Genomic DNA, 16,347 nt, shown 5'->3' on the forward strand with positions numbered 1-16,347 from the left:
GGTCCATTCTTATCCTAGGCAAGGTCCATCTTGCCGTAATAGAAATAAATAAGAACAGATAGGCTTTAGCTAATATAATTAGGATCCCGATTGTTATATTAACGACCCCGTTAATTCCAGAAATAGAATCCCATTCAAAATGTTCCAGAATGGGTATGAATGGAATTGATAAGTTCCATCCGCCCAAGTAAAGAACTGTTACAAAGAATGAAGAAGCTAATAGATTTAGGTAAGAAGCAACGTAAAATAAACCAAATTTGATACCCGAATATTCAGTTTGATAACCCGCTACCAATTCTTCTTCCGCTTCTGGTAAATCAAAGGGCAATCTCTCACATTCTGCCAGAGATGAGATGAAAAAAGCTAGAAACCCTATAGGTTGGCGCCACAAATTCCATCCTAAAAAACCATATCTGCATTGTGCTTCAACTATATCAATTGTACTTGAACTATTGGATAATTATAGTCGACAGAAACATCACTGTTTTCATCTCTATTCCAAAACCGTACGTGAAACTTTCACTTCATACGGCTTCTCAATGGTCATTAAGAAATAAAGAACAGAATAAAAAAGCACCAGAATATTCATAAATCGAACCAATGAGATTCCGTCTGCTACAAATAATAGGAGCTTTTGAACCTATCTCAACCTTCAGTATTTTTTTGTGGGAGAAAGAAAACTGTGGAAAGGATTACTTCGTTCTGGATAGCCATTTTTTTTAAGTAGATAGAAAGATATTCTAGATCGGGGTTCTGGAGAAGTACTACTTGATCATCCCTACCAATGTCAAGTCCTTATTGTTATCCCATTTCTATGGAAATATCTCTGGTCTAGATATCAGTTTCTTTTTTTTTTTTTCACAAATCTTTTTTATATCTTGGTGTTTCTCACCATCTACCTTTGCTTTATTTTTGGTATATAGGACAGTAACTTCATACTTTTTTCCTTTGCCTCCCCGCTGTTGGGCCCCAATGGCTAATATATGAACTGGGGTACACAGTTTTCACTGATTGTGCATGCTCTCACTCTTGTACATGGGGGATGGGACTTAATCATCTTACTGCAAGATTTGTAAACTGTTTGATCTCACCCATATGACTATCTAGTTTTTTGATCGGAATGAAGGAATCCCATTCACTTCTGTTTTTCCCTCTTTTTAGTTATTAGTAGAAATAAAAAGAGGGAAAAATGAATCTCATATTCCAACGAATCACACGTAGAGATATAGATAACACACATAAAGCTAAAGGAATTTCGTAACTAATAGCTTGAGCAGCAGCTCGGAGACCACCTGAAAAAGAATATTTATTATTTGATCCATATCCTGCTATAAGCAGTCCAAGGGGAGCAATACTTGAAATTGCAATCCAAAAAAAAACGCCTATACTAAGATCCATTAAAATAATGTGGCGACCAAAGGGAATTACTAAATAGCCTAAAAAAATAGGTATGACCACTACCGCTGGTCCAATACTAAATAACCAAATATCCCCCCTAGATGGAATAATATCCTCTTTTAGCAGTAGTTTTATTCCATCCGTCAAGGCTTGAATAATTCCCAAAGGACCGGCGTATTCAGGTCCAATGCGTTGTTGTATTCCCGCAGATATTTTTCTTTCGAGCCATACAATAACTAATAATCCTATTGTAATTCCCAATAGAAGGATAATTATGTCGATTAGAATCCATATAAGACTAGAAATTTCTCTTGAAAATCCCAATCGAGAAAATAAATTGATAGCTTGTTCTTCGAGATCTGCTATATTAATAACCATTTTAACGATCAACCTCTCCCATAATGATATCTATACTACCCAAAATCGTCATGATATCGGCTAATTTCATCCTTTTAACCAGTTGAGGAGGGATCTGCAAATTAATAAAACCAGGTGGTCGAATTTTCCATCTCCAGGGAAAAATATTATCATCTCCTATAAAAAAAATTCCTAGTTCCCCCTTGGGAGCTTCTACTCTCACGTAATGTTCTTGTTTTGATAACTCAAAAGTAGGGGAAGGTTTTTTACTGATAAATCGAGATTCGAAATCGTTCCATTGCGAATCTTTTCCCTTATTTAAACGTCGAACCTCTAAATTCTCATAGGGACCTCCCGGAATTACTTCTAGGGCCTGTCTGATTATTTTGATAGATTCTTTCATTTCCCCGATTCGAAGCAAATAACGAGCTAACGAATCTCCTTCTTTTTGCCATTGGATTTCCCAATCCAATTCATCGTAGCATTCATAATGATCCACTTTACGAAGATCCCATTGGATTCCGGAAGCTCGTAGCATGGGTCCTGATAAACTCCAATCTATTGCTTCTTCTCTACTAATAATGCCTACTCCCTCAACTCGTTTCAAAAAGATAGGATTGCGTGTAATAAGCCTTTCATATTCTGTCACTTTTGGGAAGAAATAATAGCAAAAATCTAAGCATTTATCTATCCAACCGTAGGGTAAATCTACAGCTACTCCTCCAATGCGGAAATAATTATGCATCATTCGCATGCCCGTGGCAGCTTCAAATAAATCATATATCATTTCCCTCTCTCTTAAAATATAAAAGAAAGGAGTCTGCGCACCAATATCAGCCATGAAAGGTCCAAGCCATAACAAATGAGAAGCTATACGACTTAACTCTAGCATAATCATTCTAATATAGCTAGCCCTTTTAGGTATTTGAATATTTTCCAATTTTTCTGGCGCATTAACCGTTATCGCCTCTGTGAACATAGTAGCCAAATAATCCCATCGTGTTACATAGGGGAGATATTGAACAATTGTTCGGTTCTCAGCAATTTTTTCCATCCCTCTATGTAAATAACCTAATACAGGTTCACAGTCAATAACATCTTCACCATCTAGAGTAACAATCAGTCGAAGAACACCATGCATTGATGGATGATGAGGACCCATACTTACCATCATGAGGTCTTTCTCCCTAGCAACCATAATCATAACTCTTCCCCGGTTTTTTCAAAAATCAATGAGAACAAAAGAAAGAATGACTCATTAGGATCCGGAATTTAATAAACCATAATTGGATCTTAAAATTTCGTTCGAAATTAACGCGGTCCACGCATATCTAATTGACCGATTAAACTTTTGTAACGAAGTCTGTCTTTCTTGAACAGATAAATCAGAAGTCGTTTACGTTTACCCACAATTTTCCACAAACCTCTTTGGGAAGAGTAGTCTCTTCCATGTAGGTCCAAATGTTCAGTAAGTCTTTTAATTCGACCGGTTAAATAACATACTTGAGATTCAACAGATCCTCTTTGTTCTCTAGGAATCAAAGAGGGGCGAACGGACAAATTTTTGATCATAAAAAAAAAAAAATATTCCGAAATTCATATTTATTTCATTTAGAGTAAGAAAAAAGAATGAGATCCATTTCTTTTTGTTCATGGTCCATATATTCCTACGTTTCGATCGAATTTATCTTCGGCATAGAAAAATAAAATGCAACTTTCATAGAATAAAGCGACCATACCAGCAAGATTTAATGTGGGAGCCGGGATTATTAAAAAGAATGATGCACTTTCCTTTTCTATTGGGAAAGAAAAAAAGATGACGGAATGATTCATAAATTTCCCATCTTGAAGGTCAGAGAGAAGGGCTGTAGTGGATTATAGAACCGTGCCCCTTCTGCCCAACCATCTTTCCAAGTACCTCCAAGAGACCCTAGAGATTCCCATTGCTCCTCTTGGAGGGTGTGCACCACTTCCTCTAATTTATTCATCATTTTCGGGATCTTCTTGTCTATCATTTTCGGAATCTTCTTTTTTGGGCACGATAAAATCGGGGGGTCGAAAATAGTGGTGAAAATTGGGTCGAGCCAGAGGACTTCTTCTCATCCTCTTTGTTCTCGTTCCCGCTTATCCTCTTCCTCTGCTATGGAGGATGCTGTGGAAGAAAGAAAACCCTCGGGTTTTCTTCCCGATGAATTAGCTGCAGGGAATATCTTCCAATCACCATCACCGTAAAGCTCAAGCTCAGAATAAATATACTCACTCTTAACATAAGAAAGAGCTTTTGCTGCGGCCCAATACGCTTTTTTCCTCCAAACATTGTTACGATTTTGTTTTTTTGATTTAGAGGTGCGTTTTTTTGGTACAGCCATAAGAATAGTATCCATTTTTATACCTTGATTTTATTTAGAAAAGATATAATATTTTCTATTATATACTATTTTTTTTTTTATTTTGCAAACTTATTATATCTTTAAATTCATTTTTGAGAATATTATATCACATTTTTCTTGCATTTTGCAACCTTATTCATATAATATTGATTAGCAATAGGGGATCCACGATACAAATTGATAATAATTATCAATTCTTACATACGTATATACTCACGAATTTTGAGTAAATGAAAACCCACTATGTCATTTTAACAGATTCAATTATTTCTTATCTTAAGAATTCCAATTGGTTTCATTTTCTATTAAGTTCCATTCTTAATACTACTATTCATCTACAATAGAAAATTGAATAAAATAAAAATGTGTGTGTACATGACTAATAGCGCAGTACCTAGACTGAAAAAGAGTTCCTTCTTGCTCATCTTACAAATATTTGATTAGTATCAGTATTGATCGGTTCCAATCTGGTATTTGCAGAAAAAAGATGAAAAAAGGTCACAATCAATATGAAATCGATAGGACTCCATCCCTTCCATCCCATATTCTATCGTTCTTTTTTATTCATGATCTATCGTTTTTATTTTGTTCTCTTCAGGATCTAGTGGATTGGAAACCAAGAATGTGGAATATAAAAATATTGAGAATAATCATTTAATCTTCCTATGGAATTTATATACAAATATGCTTGGATCGTGCCTTTCCTTCCGCTTTCAGCTTCTGTACCAATCGGATTAGGCTCCTTATTTTTTCCAGGAGCAACTAAGAGTGTTCGCCGTACATGGGCTCTTATTAGCATTTTTCTGTTAAGCGTAGCTATGTTTCTTTCTTTCAATTTGTTCTTGCAACAGATTACCGGCGGTCCCATCTATCGATATTTCTGGTCCTGGGTTATCAATAATAAGTTTTCATTAGAGTTGGGCTATTTGATTGATCCACTTACTTCCATTATGTTAGTTTTAGTCACAACAGTTGGAACCATGGTTATGATCTACAGCGATAATTATATGTCTCATGATAAAACATATGTGAGGTTTTTTGCTTACCTTAATTTTTTTAATGCTTCTATGCTGGGGCTAGTTATTAGCCCTAATTTATTACAAATATATATATTTTGGGAATTAGTAGGAATGTGTTCCTATTTATTGATAGGTTTTTGGTTTACGCGACCCAGTGCGGCTAATGCTTGTCAAAAAGCATTTATAACTAACCGTGCAGGGGATTTTGGACTCTTATTAGGAATCCTAGGTTTTTATTGGGTAACAGGTAGTTTTGAATTTCAATATTTGTCTGAAAAATTAAATGAATTGACTGCCATTGATGGGGTTGGTTCGTTTTTTGTTACTTCGTGTGCTTTTCTCTTATTTTTAGGTCCAGTAGCCAAATCTGCGCAATTCCCACTTCATGTATGGTTACCTGATGCTATGGAAGGGCCTACTCCTATTTCAGCTCTTATACATGCCGCTACTATGGTAGCAGCAGGAATTTTTCTTGTAGCTCGATTGTTTCCTCTTTTTAAAGCTCTACCTTTAATAATGTATCTTATCTCTTGGATAGGGGGAATAATAGCTCTATTGGGAGCTACTATGGCTCTCGCCCAAAAAGATCTTAAAAGAGGCTTGGCTTATTCTACTATGTCTCAATTAGGTTACATGATGTTAGCTCTAGGGATAGATTCCTATCGAATCGCTCTGTTCCATTTGATTACACATGCTTATTCCAAGGCATTATTGTTCCTAGGATCCGGATCAGTGATCCATTCCATGGAACCCATTGTTGGATATTGCCCCCGTAAAAGTCAGAATATGGCTCTTATGGGTGGTTTGAGGAAATATATGCCAATTACAGGAATCACTTTTCTTTTAGGGACACTTTCTCTTTCTGGTATTCCACCTTTTGCTTGTTTTTGGTCTAAAGACCAAATTCTTAGTGATAGTAAGTTATATTCTCCCATTTTCGGGGGGATAACTTGGTTCACAGCAGGATTAACTGCCTTTTACATGTTTCGTATGTATTTACTCACTTTTGAAGGGGACTTCCGCGTAAATTTAGTTAATTCATATAACAACCATATTACATTATATTCGACTTCTATGTGGGGAGAGGAGGAATCCAGGATATTAAATAGAACGAGAGCAGATTCTATGTCGAATCAAATTATAGGAAGGAATAATTCCTTTTCCAAAGAAGCATTTCAAATTTCGAATAAGATGGAAGGATTGTACAAAAAGAACAGAGGTTTGGTTGTCACTTATCCTTTCTTTTATAAAGGATCTTTTGCATATCCGAAAGAATCGGGCAAGGCAATGCTATTTCCTTTAGTTGTATTGGGAATATTTACTCTGTTTGTTGGATTAATAGGAGTTCCTTTTTTTCGAAGCGGAATGAGGTATGACATATTATCTCAATGGTTTGCTTCATCGACGGCCCCTTTTGATAAGAAACATCCGGAGAATTGGTCCGAATTTTTCATAGACGCAATCCCCTCAGTTGGTATAGCATTTCTCGGTATATTGATTGCCTGTATTCTATATAGACCTATTTACTTCTTATCACAGGATGTATATCATAAAACAAATCCTCATATGAAGATTATTATGGACCAATCGATTAATATTATATATAATTGGTCTTTTTATCAAGCTTATATAGACATATATTATGACATAATCTTGATTAAAGGTATACGAGGATTAGCTGAAACAAGTCATTCATTTGATCAATGGGCAATTGATGGAATCCCAAATGGAGTAGGTTTTTTAGGTCTTTTTGTAGGAGAGGGAATGAGATGCTTAGGAGGGGGACGTATATCTTCGTATATATTTTTTTCCTTATTTTGTGTATTAATATCTATATTAATATATTACTATTCATTTTCATTCTATCCATAGAAAACTAGAATATATACATATATATCGTGCTATTTATCAGCATTGATGTCTATAACAGCATCCTTTTTCAATATCGTTCCCTGGATTTATTTTTTCAATAATAAAATATTGTTAATTGATATTCTTTGTGAATGAATATGATTCAGTTATTTCATCAACTGGTTTACATGGAACAAATAGATAGAGAGAAAAAAAAAAAGAAAAAATGAAAGATTATGAAAAAACTTATTGAAATGCTTGCAAAGACAAATAGGTGAGTCATTGATACGATGAAGGTACGATCGCTGAGATCCATTTTCATACTTTACGACTTTCCAATACTTCATTTACCAAAATAAAATTCCCGAGCGGATCGAATAAGATTTCACATATCTTATCAACTAGCCCATGATTCATGGGCTGTACAGTCTGCATAAGGTAGAAAGATGAAAGGCCTACTTGATGGAAATCAATTCGAGAGAATTGATAAATTTATTTTAAGAAAACTGCTAGTAACAAATCACCTTAGCTCGCTCATAATTTGAAATAAATGAGCGAGCTAGCCCCGGGGTTTAGATTATTCCCAATCTACACGGAGATGTTGGTAACATTGCTGGGATAAAATTATCAATGAAATTCAAAAAAGTGAAAAAAAAAATGTGTCGGGGCGAATAGAGGGTTACTCCAATTCAGCTCTAGAAATTGGACAATTTTTTACTCTTTTTATGGTCCGATCTCTGTTATCGACAATATCTTATTCATAATTTGAAACAATAATTTGCTATTTGTTCATAAAAAAAAAAGTGCTTGAAGAAAAGAGCTCTCCTCAAATAGGATTTGAACCTACGACCAATCGGTTAACAGCCGACCGCTCTACCACTGAGCTACTGAGGAATAACGAAGGTATGAAGTTTCTATATATCTTTGAAATGAAACAACCTATAACAAGTGCACCAACGATTGAAAAATTCAATGCAAAGGTTTATTCAAAACACCTCCACCTTCTTATGCCTATTCTAGGCTTATATTATAAGCCTAATAGGTTATGATAGCAATCCCTCCTTTGTTTCTCCGGAGACGGCGGTCAATCACCACCACAATCTTATTCGCTGCCTCCCCTCCTCCATCCGAGATACATATTGATAGATCGATACGGTGCTGCAGAGCTGCCAGTGAGCTAAGTATATTGCAATTGCACTTTGTCGAAAGTCCAACAAAGACCTCTCTATCCCCGGCCTACTGGTTACCCTATAGCAACTACCCCTTTAACTACCCCTTTCTTTTTAAACCGTGAAACAGAGCGGATATAGTAGCACTCGAAACTGCAATTCGTAAATAGATGACCCTAATTTGAATAAGCAGGTGTCTTAATGAATGAGTAAGAGCCCTCGGTTCTTACCAATACGCCTGGCACCAATGAGAAAGAGTTATAGAAGAAGGTCATACACAAATAACTATATATATAATAGAATCTTGAACATATGAAAAATAGTATGTATACGCGGTCTAGGGACCTTTATAGTAAACCACAAATTTAGCTATTGGTATTCGCAGTTCTCTTACTAGTTCGAGAGCAGTCATAGTAATTTGAGAATTCTATTCTATATATCTATTATAGATACTCATAGTCTCTCTATGTGGACTGTTGTGGGCGAGGAGGGATTTGAACCCCCGACACCGTGGTTCGTAGCCACGTGCTCTAATCCTCTGAGCTACAGGCCCCGTCTCCACCAGATAACAAATATTGCATTTCGCAGTGTGGAATGGGAAAAAAAGAATGCCGGGGTTGGGTTTATTTTTAAAAAGAAGTAAGCTTTTTTATTATTCTGGCATCGAGCTATTTTTCCACAGGGCTTCCCCTGCAGTATCGTCACCGCAGTAAAGTTTAACCACCAAGTTCGGGATGGATTGGTGTGGTTCCCCTACGCCTGATTGTTTTAAGTTAGCATTTTATTCTATTTTTTATTATTTTTTTAGAAGATAAAAATTAGTTTTTGTATTTACGAAGTTAAATAGATTCCTTTACAAATTTATTACTAATAAGCTATGTTGTTTCTGCGGGAATATGCAAATAAATGCATCTCCCGTAGAAACCTTCGGGACGAATAAGAATATATAAATGTTCAATAACAGAATAGATCTACACGATCTTGTTTACCGTTGCTTTCGGAGCAGCAGGATTTGAACCCACGACCTCCACCACCCCAAGATGGCACGCTACCAAACTGCGCTATACTCCGTTATAACGACCAACATTGCATTTTTCTATTTAATGTTAATTCGGACATTGAAGAGAAAAAAATACTCTTCTCTCAATATTTGCATTGACAATTTTGGGAAAAATAGTCTAATATAGTAACTAAACAATATCAAGCCGCCATGGTGAAATTGGTAGACACGCTGCTCTTAGGAAGCAGTGCTAGAGCATCTCGGTTCGAATCCGAGTGGCGGCATTATTGTTAGTAAGATACTATGGGTTCAATCCCTTCGATATATATATACATATATATATTATTTATGGAGTACCTATATAGATCGAAATTACTATCATTGATCGATCTATGTTAATATAATTCGATCTATGTTAATATAATTGATGACATATCAATCGATTTTATCTTTCTCTTACGAAACGAATCCTATATTAAATAAAATAAATGGGTTTATTATGATATTTATAACTCTAGAACATATATCAGCTCATGTCTCTTTTTCTCTTACTTTTGTTGTCACTCTCATTTATTGGGGAACCTTAGTTTATAAAAGTGAAGAACTAAGTAATTCGGGAGGAAAGGGCATGATAGTGACGTGTATTTGTATAACGGGAGTATTAGTTACTCGTTCGCTCTATTCGGGGCATTTACCGTTAAGTAATTTGTATGAGTCATTCATGTTCCTTTCATGGACTTCCTCCATGATTCATATAGTTATAGAAGTACGGGGCCAGGATGCTTGGTGGTTAGGTGCAATCACCGCGCCAAGTGCTATGTTAACTCATGGTTTTGCTACTTTAGGTCTTCCAGATAAAATGCAGCAATCTGCAATGTTAGTACCCGCTTTACAATCTCATTGGTTAATGATGCATGTAAGTATGATATTGCTCAGTTATGCAACTCTTTTATGTGGATCCCTATCATCGATAGCTTTTTTGGTCATTACGTCCCAAATAAATCAAAAGATTTTTATTAATGTGAAGAATTCCTTTTTCTTCAATAAAAATGGGAATTCACATGACCAAGAAAAAAAGGAATTGAAGCATACTTTCGGCCTTTCATTTATAAATTATCGTAAATGGTTATTTACTAACCAATTAGACCAATTGAGTTATCGTGCCATTGGTCTAGGATTTTCTCTTTTAACTATAGGTATACTTTCCGGGGCAGTATGGGCCAACGAAGCATGGGGATCTTATTGGAGCTGGGATCCAAAAGAGACTTGGGCGCTAATAACTTGGATTATATTTGCAATTTATCTACATACTAGAATAAACAGGGGTTGGAAAGGGGAAAAACCGGCAATTGTTGCTTCTCTAGGATTTATTCTAGTTTGGACCTGTTACTTAGGGGTTGATTTATTAGGAATAGGGTTACACAGCTATGGCTGGTTGATTTAGTAGAAATAAAAAAAAACTACATCTTTTTATTTATGTACTCGAATTACGAGTAGACAGTTTATTTAATTTGACTTAGGAGGATACAATCGTTCTTATGGAACGGTGGAGAGCAATCGGCATTACTGCAGGTCTTCCTTAGGAAGGAAGAAGAATCGGTATTATTGCCGGTAATAGAATATTACTGGGGGAGAATCGGGAACTCAGCAAAAAACAAATCCGAATTTTTCGCAGAACTAAAGTTTTATCATTTCAGTCCAAAAAGGAAAAATTAAATTAGAAAACGAATAAGCTCCTCTGACTTTGGCGAGATAATGGTAAAAAGTAAATATATATATATATATATATTTTTACTTTTTACTTTTTCAAGGAGTAGGATAAGTTATAAAATCAGCGAAAATAGTAAGCCAAGATTACCAAATTCTCTCCTTCCTTCTATTTATGCTTTGATTTATTGATTTTGAATATGATAAATCAAGGTGAAAAAAGATAACATATATATAATATTGAATGTCGCGCATAACTAGGGAACTCACTGTTTAACAAGTTTGTTCCTGAATCACTCATTATTAAAGATGCACATATTTATATCTCCTCATTCTTCACAATCAATCAATATATTCGAACAGAGGGAAGGGGCAAATGAAGGGCTCCGAAAAAGTATGACTTTATTATTGCAATTTTTATTTACATAATTGCATGAATCATCCATAAGATGGAGATTCACTTTTATGCGCCTAAAAATTCATTTCGACCAATTGAACTTTCTCAAATTGTTTCTTCTTAAGAACCAGAAATATCTGTGCTAAAACGACAGATGCTAAGAATAATAAAAGACCTTGAACACGTAAAGGATCTTGAAGTACTATTTCTGCATTTTCCTGACCAAATCCACCCACATTAGGGTTATTCGTTAACGACTGATCCGCCTTGATGAATTCGCCTTCTGAAACAAGAAGTTCCGGTCCCGGAGGTACAAAGTCAACCACTTGTCGACCGTCTGATGGATTATCAATAGTTATTTGATATCCACCCTTTTCTTTACGCACAATTTTACTTACTTTACCCGTTGCTGAAGCGTTATAGACTGTATTGTTGCTTTTGCTCCCATCGGGATAAATTTGTCCTCTTCCTCTATTACCACCTACATATATGGGATATTTCAGGAAGTGAGCTGCTTTATTAGTAGCGGGATTTGGTGAAAGGATAGGAAATACAATTTCACTATATTTTTGACCAGGAACAGGACCTATTATTAGAATATTTTTTTGATTGGGACGATAGTTTTGAAAATAAAGATCACCTATTTTTTCCTTAATCTCAGGATAAATACGATCCGGAGGAGCTAATTCGAAACCTTCGGGTAAAATAAGAACAGCTCCTACATTTAAAGTCCCTTTCTTGCCATTAGCAAGAACTTGTTTTATTTGCTTATCATAGGGTATTTTAACAACTGCTTCAAAAACGGTATCAGGAAGCACGGACTGTGGAACTTCAATCTCCACAGGTTTTTTAGCCAAATGACAATTTGCACATACAATACGCCCAGTTGCTTCTCGAGGATTCTCATAAGCTTGCTGTGCAAAAATGGGATATGCATTTGCAATAGATGTGCGAGTCATTATATCTATCATTATTAAGACGGAAATTGATTGAGTTATCCACTTTTTCACCCAGTCATCATAAGTTTTTCTATTTTGCATAGTTCAATTTTTTGTTACAATTCTTTTATTTTAAATAAAATGGTGGTAGGTAACTATCATAGTTACCTGCCTGCAATTCTGCTACTATATTAAACCTAAAGCTAAAAAATAAGAAGTATCGCCCTAAAAAAAGTAAAAAAGAGGGGGGGTCAAATGGGGGAGAAACCATTGGTTATTCATTCATCGAGTGATAAATTACTACAAGTGAAGGAGATATACGATTTAAACGGCGGAAGATCCAATATTTGAAAATTGTGTCTAAGATGACTGGAAAAGTTGAAACAAGACCAGATATTATTCGTTCGTTATGAGCAAATCCATAATTTTCGAAGATCCAATTGATCATCAGTTCCCAACCATGGGGCGAATGAAACCCAATACATAGATCGGTTACTAAAAGAATAGAAAAAGCTTTCATTGTGTCGCTTAGGCTGTAGAAGACTTCTTGGATCCAAGAATTTAGAATGCCAAGTTTCTTCTTACCCAGAATGAGACAAACACTTAGAAGAACCAAACCTATTAGATTTGCTAATAAATGTGAGATGATGTGGATACAATCTTGATTATATATTTTGACCAATTGGATCATCTTTTTCTGCATCTCTACACGAATATCTTGTGAAGGCGTTTCTGAATAATCTTTCACCATTATTTCTAACAGGAATAGTTCTTCTATTTTTTCAAATTTTCTTATAGCGTTTTCTTCTTGTAAATAATCAAAATTTTTTTTTGATTGACCAGTATTCCACCAATTTGTAACCCAAGATTCTAAACTGTTCTGTAATGAAATTGAAATTGCCCAAGGCAATACTATTAAACATGTAAGATATTGTAGAGAAGCGAATGTTTTATATTTGGCGACTTCCAATTCGTGAATCGCTAACGAGCTCGATTGACTCGTTAGCTCTGTCCAAAATCTGAACAAAGTACGAATTATAGAACGAGGTATGAGATCCATAGAATGATCTTTTGTGTAATTCTTCGACCTTGAAAGAAAATATCTTTCGGATGAAAGATGGTTTGTTCCGACTGAGAAGTAGAGTAAAAAAAGGAAGGATCAATCCTTGAAAATTGCTTGGATCCGAACTCATTTTCTATTTATTGTTTTCTTATTTAACTCTTGACCCGAAGAGTCGCTTCAATTTGAGTGGCAAATAAATGAAAATTGAAGTTCAATTCTGGACTCTTTGGTACATAGAGGAGATGATAATATTTCGGGCGCATATGTAAAAAAAGGTGTAAAAAACAATAGTCATCTACTTCATTGTATTCTTTTAAGATATTATACCTGTGTTTTCTAATAGATAAAGAATGATATGGAGTGTTTGCGAACTGCCAAAGAATATCGGTATGGTTCCATAAGTAACATTTCGTGTTGGTGGAAATATACTGGCTATATGGTCTTTCCCCCCAGAAAAATGTTATGTCAAAACTTTTTTTGGTATCTACTGATACGAGATCTATCAATTTGTATATTAAGAAGACTTTCCCCCCTCATTTCAAAATCCTTCAATGGATACGCGCAAAAAACGGGCTAATTCGGCAGCTTTCTGTTCCATTTCACGCAGGGTCAAATTTTCTTCAGTACGAGTTAAGGGGATGTCTTGTTGGCCCTTTATTTCCATATAAAGAACACGACGAGGAAAAAGACCTTCTTGAACTTCCATTTTGATCGCCTGAATATCCTTCATACGAAATTGAAGGAAAATACGACGATTTCTTCCGGGAAATCCCCAACGAAAAAGGCATACAACTCCTTCTTTTTCATCAAACTTATTATAGCCACTACCCACATTGCACAAAATAGTGCACCACAAATAAGAGCTAATGAACAGACCTGCAATCCCATAAAAACACATCACAATTCCTTGTGGCACAAAAAGTATTTGCTGAGATGACAATAAGGGTATCAGGTTCCTACCAAGATAACTTGAAATTCCGACCACAAAAAATCCTAGTGAACCCAAAAAGAGGAGACAAGCAAAAAAAAAATTGCTTATTTTTCGAGACCCTGTTATGGGTTCTATCCAGAGCCATTTGGATCGACGATTCATAACAAATTGCGTCCTATTTAATTTGAGGGATTGAACAAATTTTGACTCCCACCCCGAAGTCATTCTCATAAATCGGCTATATTAATAAACTAGCCATATACATATAAGCATTTAAAAAAAAAAAAAGGAATATATATATATATATATATATATTCTTCTTTTTCCATGTTATTTTTTTTGTCTTCTCTTTTTTAACATGGAAATTTTGTCCTTAACTTATTGACTATCAAAATAATACTTCATTGTATCAGTCAAATAAAAATACGAATCTCTCTATTCAAATGTATATAAACATATTTTGAAGTAGAAGTAAGAAAGACTTATTCTTTCACACACGGGTCTGTATGAATATGTCTCATACATATGATACCATATACATTTACATTTTTTGTTATTTATCATATATGAATAGATCTAAATAAAGAAAAATATCTATTTAGATCTATTTAAACAAGGTTTTATCTCATATTATAAAAAATGCATCTATGTGATATATTGATCAGATTCATAAAATTTCGTCATTTTGAGTATAGAAAAAAAGAAAAAGTATTGTAATTGCTGGAAAAAACAAGCCCACCAAAGGGACTAAAAAAGAGGGTAAGCTGTCGATTATCATATCAAAGTTGATTATCATATTAAAAGTATATTAAATAGTCTTTTTTTTTCTATTACAAAGATAGATTATAAGATCAAATGAGTGATAGGACCAAATAAGCGGACGTGCCTTTCTTCGTAAAATACCTAATTCATTGGGTGTTTTGTAAAGTAATTAATTACTTTACTTTGTTTGATACAAAACAAATGGGACCAATTACCACATTGTATATTGATACATATAAATGATAAAATATATCCGCTTCTCAATTCTATTTTTTGAAACTGTTCTATTAATAGATAGATGTTCACCTTTGAGACAAAGGTATAATTCCATAGCATAATCTGTCTCTAATGCGAGAAAGTTACATAGTGTCTACTTTTTCTGATAAAGGGGTATTTTCATGGGTTTGCCTTGGTATCGTGTCCATACCGTCGTGTTGAATGATCCTGGCCGGTTAATCGCTGTGCATATAATGCATACAGCTCTAGTTTCTGGATGGGCCGGTTCGATGGCTCTTTACGAATTAGCAGTTTTCGATCCATCCGATCCTATTCTTGATCCAATGTGGAGACAAGGTATGTTCGTTATACCTTTTATGACTCGTTTAGGAATAAAGGATTCATGGGGTGGATGGAGTATAACCGGAGAAACCGGATCTAATCCAGGTATTTGGAGTTATGAAGGTGTGGCCGGGGCACATATTGTGTTTTCTGGCTTGTGCTTTTTAGCAGCTATCTGGCATTGGGTATATTGGGATCTAGACGTATTCTGTGATTCCCGTACAGGAAAACCTTCTTTAGATTTGCCTAAGATTTTTGGAATTCATTTATTCCTCTCAGGAGCAGCTTGTTTCGGATTCGGAGCGTTTCATGTAACGGGTTTGTATGGCCCTGGAATATGGGTGTCTGATCCTTATGGACTAACTGGAAAAATACAGCCTGTAAATCCGGCATGGGGAGCTGAAGGTTGAGCTCCTAATTCGAGAAAATGAACAATAGCACTATAAATTAAACGAGTTTCATTCTTATTCATTGGATTCTAAAAACTCAATTCCTGAAGAGCTCTTCGTTCGCTTCGAGACTTAACGTCAATTCGATAGGTAGCTCATTGGGCTAGATAAACAAAATACCTCCTTCTACCCCCCCCCCTGGAAAGCGTATATGAAGGTTTATCTTCATACGGCTCGAGTAATTGAAATAATTGTTTAATTAGGATCTCCCTAATTATAGAACAAATAGATAATATTAGATATCTTATTCCTTTTAATTATTAAAAAAGGAAAATGACAGATAAAATCTGTATTCTTAGCTCAAGTATGCTTGAGTTATCTTAAATAATAAGATAATATTACTAATAGAGTGGAATAT

At 35.1% G+C, this 16,347-nt stretch overlaps 7 protein-coding genes and 3 non-coding genes across 10 annotated transcripts; 2 read left to right on the top strand and 8 right to left on the bottom strand.

Annotated features, from left to right (window-relative positions):
- Positions 1-842: 842 nt before the first annotated feature.
- LOC131875442 (NAD(P)H-quinone oxidoreductase subunit 1, chloroplastic-like) lies at positions 843-1,776 on the bottom strand. Its single transcript, XM_059219754.1, has one exon. The coding sequence runs from the start codon at positions 1,774-1,776 to the stop codon at positions 1,165-1,167; it is 612 nt and encodes a 203-aa protein (XP_059075737.1). The 3' UTR covers positions 843-1,164.
- A 1-nt stretch (position 1,777) lies between these two features.
- LOC131875441 (NAD(P)H-quinone oxidoreductase subunit H, chloroplastic) lies at positions 1,778-4,220 on the bottom strand. The gene has a single exon (XM_059219747.1). The coding sequence runs from the start codon at positions 2,957-2,959 to the stop codon at positions 1,778-1,780; it is 1,182 nt and encodes a 393-aa protein (XP_059075730.1). The 5' UTR covers positions 2,960-4,220.
- Positions 4,221-4,503: 283 nt separating this feature from the next.
- LOC131059413 (NAD(P)H-quinone oxidoreductase subunit 5, chloroplastic) lies at positions 4,504-8,223 on the top strand. The gene has a single exon (XM_059219743.1). It carries the CDS (start codon positions 4,811-4,813, stop codon positions 7,034-7,036), a length of 2,226 nt encoding a protein of 741 aa, XP_059075726.1. The 5' UTR covers positions 4,504-4,810; the 3' UTR covers positions 7,037-8,223.
- TRNAN-GUU (transfer RNA asparagine (anticodon GUU)) lies at positions 7,838-7,909 on the bottom strand. Its single transcript has one exon. It is a non-coding gene; the product is annotated as a tRNA-Asn (tRNA).
- Positions 8,224-8,663: 440 nt separating the features above from the next.
- On the bottom strand, positions 8,664-8,737 carry TRNAR-ACG (transfer RNA arginine (anticodon ACG)). The gene has a single exon. It is a non-coding gene; the product is annotated as a tRNA-Arg (tRNA).
- Positions 8,738-9,181: 444 nt separating this feature from the next.
- Positions 9,182-9,255, bottom strand: TRNAP-GGG (transfer RNA proline (anticodon GGG)). Its single transcript has one exon. It is a non-coding gene; the product is annotated as a tRNA-Pro (tRNA).
- Positions 9,256-10,961: 1,706 nt separating this feature from the next.
- On the bottom strand, positions 10,962-12,330 carry LOC131059298 (cytochrome f). Its single transcript, XM_057992569.2, has one exon. It carries the CDS (start codon positions 12,326-12,328, stop codon positions 11,363-11,365), a length of 966 nt encoding a protein of 321 aa, XP_057848552.1. The 5' UTR covers positions 12,329-12,330; the 3' UTR covers positions 10,962-11,362.
- Positions 12,331-12,480: 150 nt separating this feature from the next.
- Positions 12,481-13,608, bottom strand: LOC131875445 (chloroplast envelope membrane protein). Its single transcript, XM_059219758.1, has one exon. It carries the CDS (start codon positions 13,284-13,286, stop codon positions 12,501-12,503), a length of 786 nt encoding a protein of 261 aa, XP_059075741.1. The 5' UTR covers positions 13,287-13,608; the 3' UTR covers positions 12,481-12,500.
- A 219-nt stretch (positions 13,609-13,827) lies between these two features.
- Positions 13,828-14,451, bottom strand: LOC131059305 (photosystem I assembly protein Ycf4). Its single transcript, XM_057992576.2, has one exon. It carries the CDS (start codon positions 14,449-14,451, stop codon positions 13,828-13,830), a length of 624 nt encoding a protein of 207 aa, XP_057848559.1.
- A 915-nt stretch (positions 14,452-15,366) lies between these two features.
- On the top strand, positions 15,367-15,950 carry LOC131858046 (photosystem II CP47 reaction center protein-like). Its single transcript, XM_059210919.1, has one exon. It carries the CDS (start codon positions 15,381-15,383, stop codon positions 15,948-15,950), a length of 570 nt encoding a protein of 189 aa, XP_059066902.1. The 5' UTR covers positions 15,367-15,380.
- Positions 15,951-16,347: the final 397 nt, after the last annotated feature.

This window comes from Cryptomeria japonica, chromosome 1 (genome assembly GCF_030272615.1).
Source record: "Cryptomeria japonica chromosome 1, Sugi_1.0, whole genome shotgun sequence".
NCBI classification, from domain to species: domain Eukaryota; kingdom Viridiplantae; phylum Streptophyta; class Pinopsida; order Cupressales; family Cupressaceae; genus Cryptomeria; species Cryptomeria japonica.

What these genes read in the sequence shown, in the direction of transcription:
- LOC131875442 (XM_059219754.1), bottom strand. Translation starts at nt 1,776, where the DNA reads ATGGTTATTAATATAGCAGATCTCGAAGAACAAGCTATCAATTTATTT.
- LOC131059305 (XM_057992576.2), bottom strand. Translation starts at nt 14,451, where the DNA reads ATGAGAATGACTTCGGGGTGGGAGTCAAAATTTGTTCAATCCCTCAAA.
- LOC131059413 (XM_059219743.1), top strand. Translation starts at nt 4,811, where the DNA reads ATGGAATTTATATACAAATATGCTTGGATCGTGCCTTTCCTTCCGCTT.
- LOC131875445 (XM_059219758.1), bottom strand. Translation starts at nt 13,286, where the DNA reads ATGGATCTCATACCTCGTTCTATAATTCGTACTTTGTTCAGATTTTGG.
- LOC131875441 (XM_059219747.1), bottom strand. Translation starts at nt 2,959, where the DNA reads ATGATTATGGTTGCTAGGGAGAAAGACCTCATGATGGTAAGTATGGGT.
- LOC131059298 (XM_057992569.2), bottom strand. Translation starts at nt 12,328, where the DNA reads ATGCAAAATAGAAAAACTTATGATGACTGGGTGAAAAAGTGGATAACT.
- LOC131858046 (XM_059210919.1), top strand. Translation starts at nt 15,381, where the DNA reads ATGGGTTTGCCTTGGTATCGTGTCCATACCGTCGTGTTGAATGATCCT.